Source organism: Cryptotermes secundus, unplaced genomic scaffold (genome assembly GCF_002891405.2).
Source record: "Cryptotermes secundus unplaced genomic scaffold, Csec_1.0 scaffold2833, whole genome shotgun sequence".
Lineage (NCBI taxonomy): Eukaryota > Metazoa > Arthropoda > Insecta > Blattodea > Kalotermitidae > Cryptotermes > Cryptotermes secundus.
The window spans coordinates 152,814-154,389 of NW_019725468.1; the positions used below are offsets into that span (position 1 = coordinate 152,814).

General features: G+C 40.9%; 1 protein-coding gene across 1 annotated transcript in view; it reads left to right on the plus strand.

Annotated features, from left to right (window-relative positions):
* Positions 1-1,576, plus strand: part of LOC111863464 (peptidoglycan-recognition protein SC2) — a 5,004-nt gene extending 3,428 nt beyond the window's left edge. Inside the window, exon 4 of the mRNA XM_033751075.1 lies at positions 1,439-1,576. Within this exon, the coding sequence (XP_033606966.1) occupies positions 1,439-1,576 (138 nt within the window). The remainder of the gene's footprint in view (positions 1-1,438) is intronic.

A 1,576-nucleotide genomic window follows, 5' to 3' on the forward strand; every position in this document is an offset into this window, starting at 1 on the left:
TGTTAAATACAACTACTGTTCCGACATTTAGCAGAAGTATGTTCATTGCATGCAAAACTAAAGACAAGTGTAGGGTGGTACGCGTGACGAAAATGACGGGTTCTAGATAAGATGATTCGATTTATTACCACGTTTGATGCAAGTTCTCTTAATTACATTTACTACAGCGTTATCGCTGATTTATACAATTTACAGTTTATCTTTGCATACGCGCTAGGATTCCCAGTCTTCACTAGTCGTCTCCTGGCAACGGATCTCAACACAGAAACTATAACAGTCTCACTGGATTACACACTCCGAGTATTACGCATAAACAAAGTCTTCACTCACTCTGTACTTCACTGTCCTAATCTTTACTCAACTAATCTTCACAATTCACTAAGGACACGCTCCATTCTAGTCCCTGTACTCTCAACTGCTTAAACTCCCTACACACGATAGCATTTATTTTTATTGCTAGTGGGGTGGGACTAAGTCCCTTGTACTGCGGCCACTTCTGGCCTATTGTACCAGCCCCAGATGATAGGTGAGGGTGATTGTGGAGCAATTGGTGGAATGAAGATTGGCAGGGGAAACCGAAGTACTCGGAGAAAACCTGCCCCAGCGCCACTTTGTCCACCACAAATCCCACTTGACCAGACCCGGGATCGAACCCGGGCCGCCGCGGTTGGAAGCCAGCGACTAACTGCTTGAGCGATGGCGCAGCCATACACGCGATAGTAAGTCAATTTCTATAAAATGCATTTCTTTTTATGAAGTCGATGACAATGCTGAAGTTCACTCATACCCAGAATAAAATTAGGCAATATCAGATTCCTTGACATTAAGTATGTCAAATTTCTAATTGCACTCAGAATATAATCAAATATGTTACAAAGTGGACCAACATGTCTATCCTGTCGCTTGTAATTTTAACGCCATTGTGTAGTAATTAGATGATATGTAAATAGAATATTAAATCAAATACACCAGAAGGCAATAAATATCAGTATGACAGCTTGCTAAGACACCAGATGCACAAATGTTATCTCAATGGTCTTAGTGAATAACCAGCCCAAAGTTAGCAATAACCAGGAAACAAAAATGGATGTATAACAAAAGCATTTATGTATCTGTATCATTTTACGAAATCGAAGCATATGCGGCGAAGGGAAAAGTCTTTAAGTAGCATAAATCTGTAAACGAACTTACAGGGTAAAAAGTAAAATTAAAGCTGTCTCTGTAACAGGCCGTGGAGGCCCGTAGGGTTGTGAGATGTCGTGGCTTCCACATTTCCTCTGGACAATCGGCTCACAGATGGCGGTGAGGTTATGCTTACGGAGTAAAATAAATGAACTATATTTAGAATACGAAATAAATATTCTTAGAAACAAGATACACTTGTTCCTACGACATCTGTGACGAAAAGTTTCACTCAACCTTAACACGTTCAATGTAGATGCCATGTACCACATCTACACTTGCACTACCTCTCTCGATATACATTGCAACGATCACTATCACGGATGTCATGACGATTGCCAGGGGCATTCCAAACAGCGGTGACACCTACCGGCTAATTAGTGAAACTTCATGA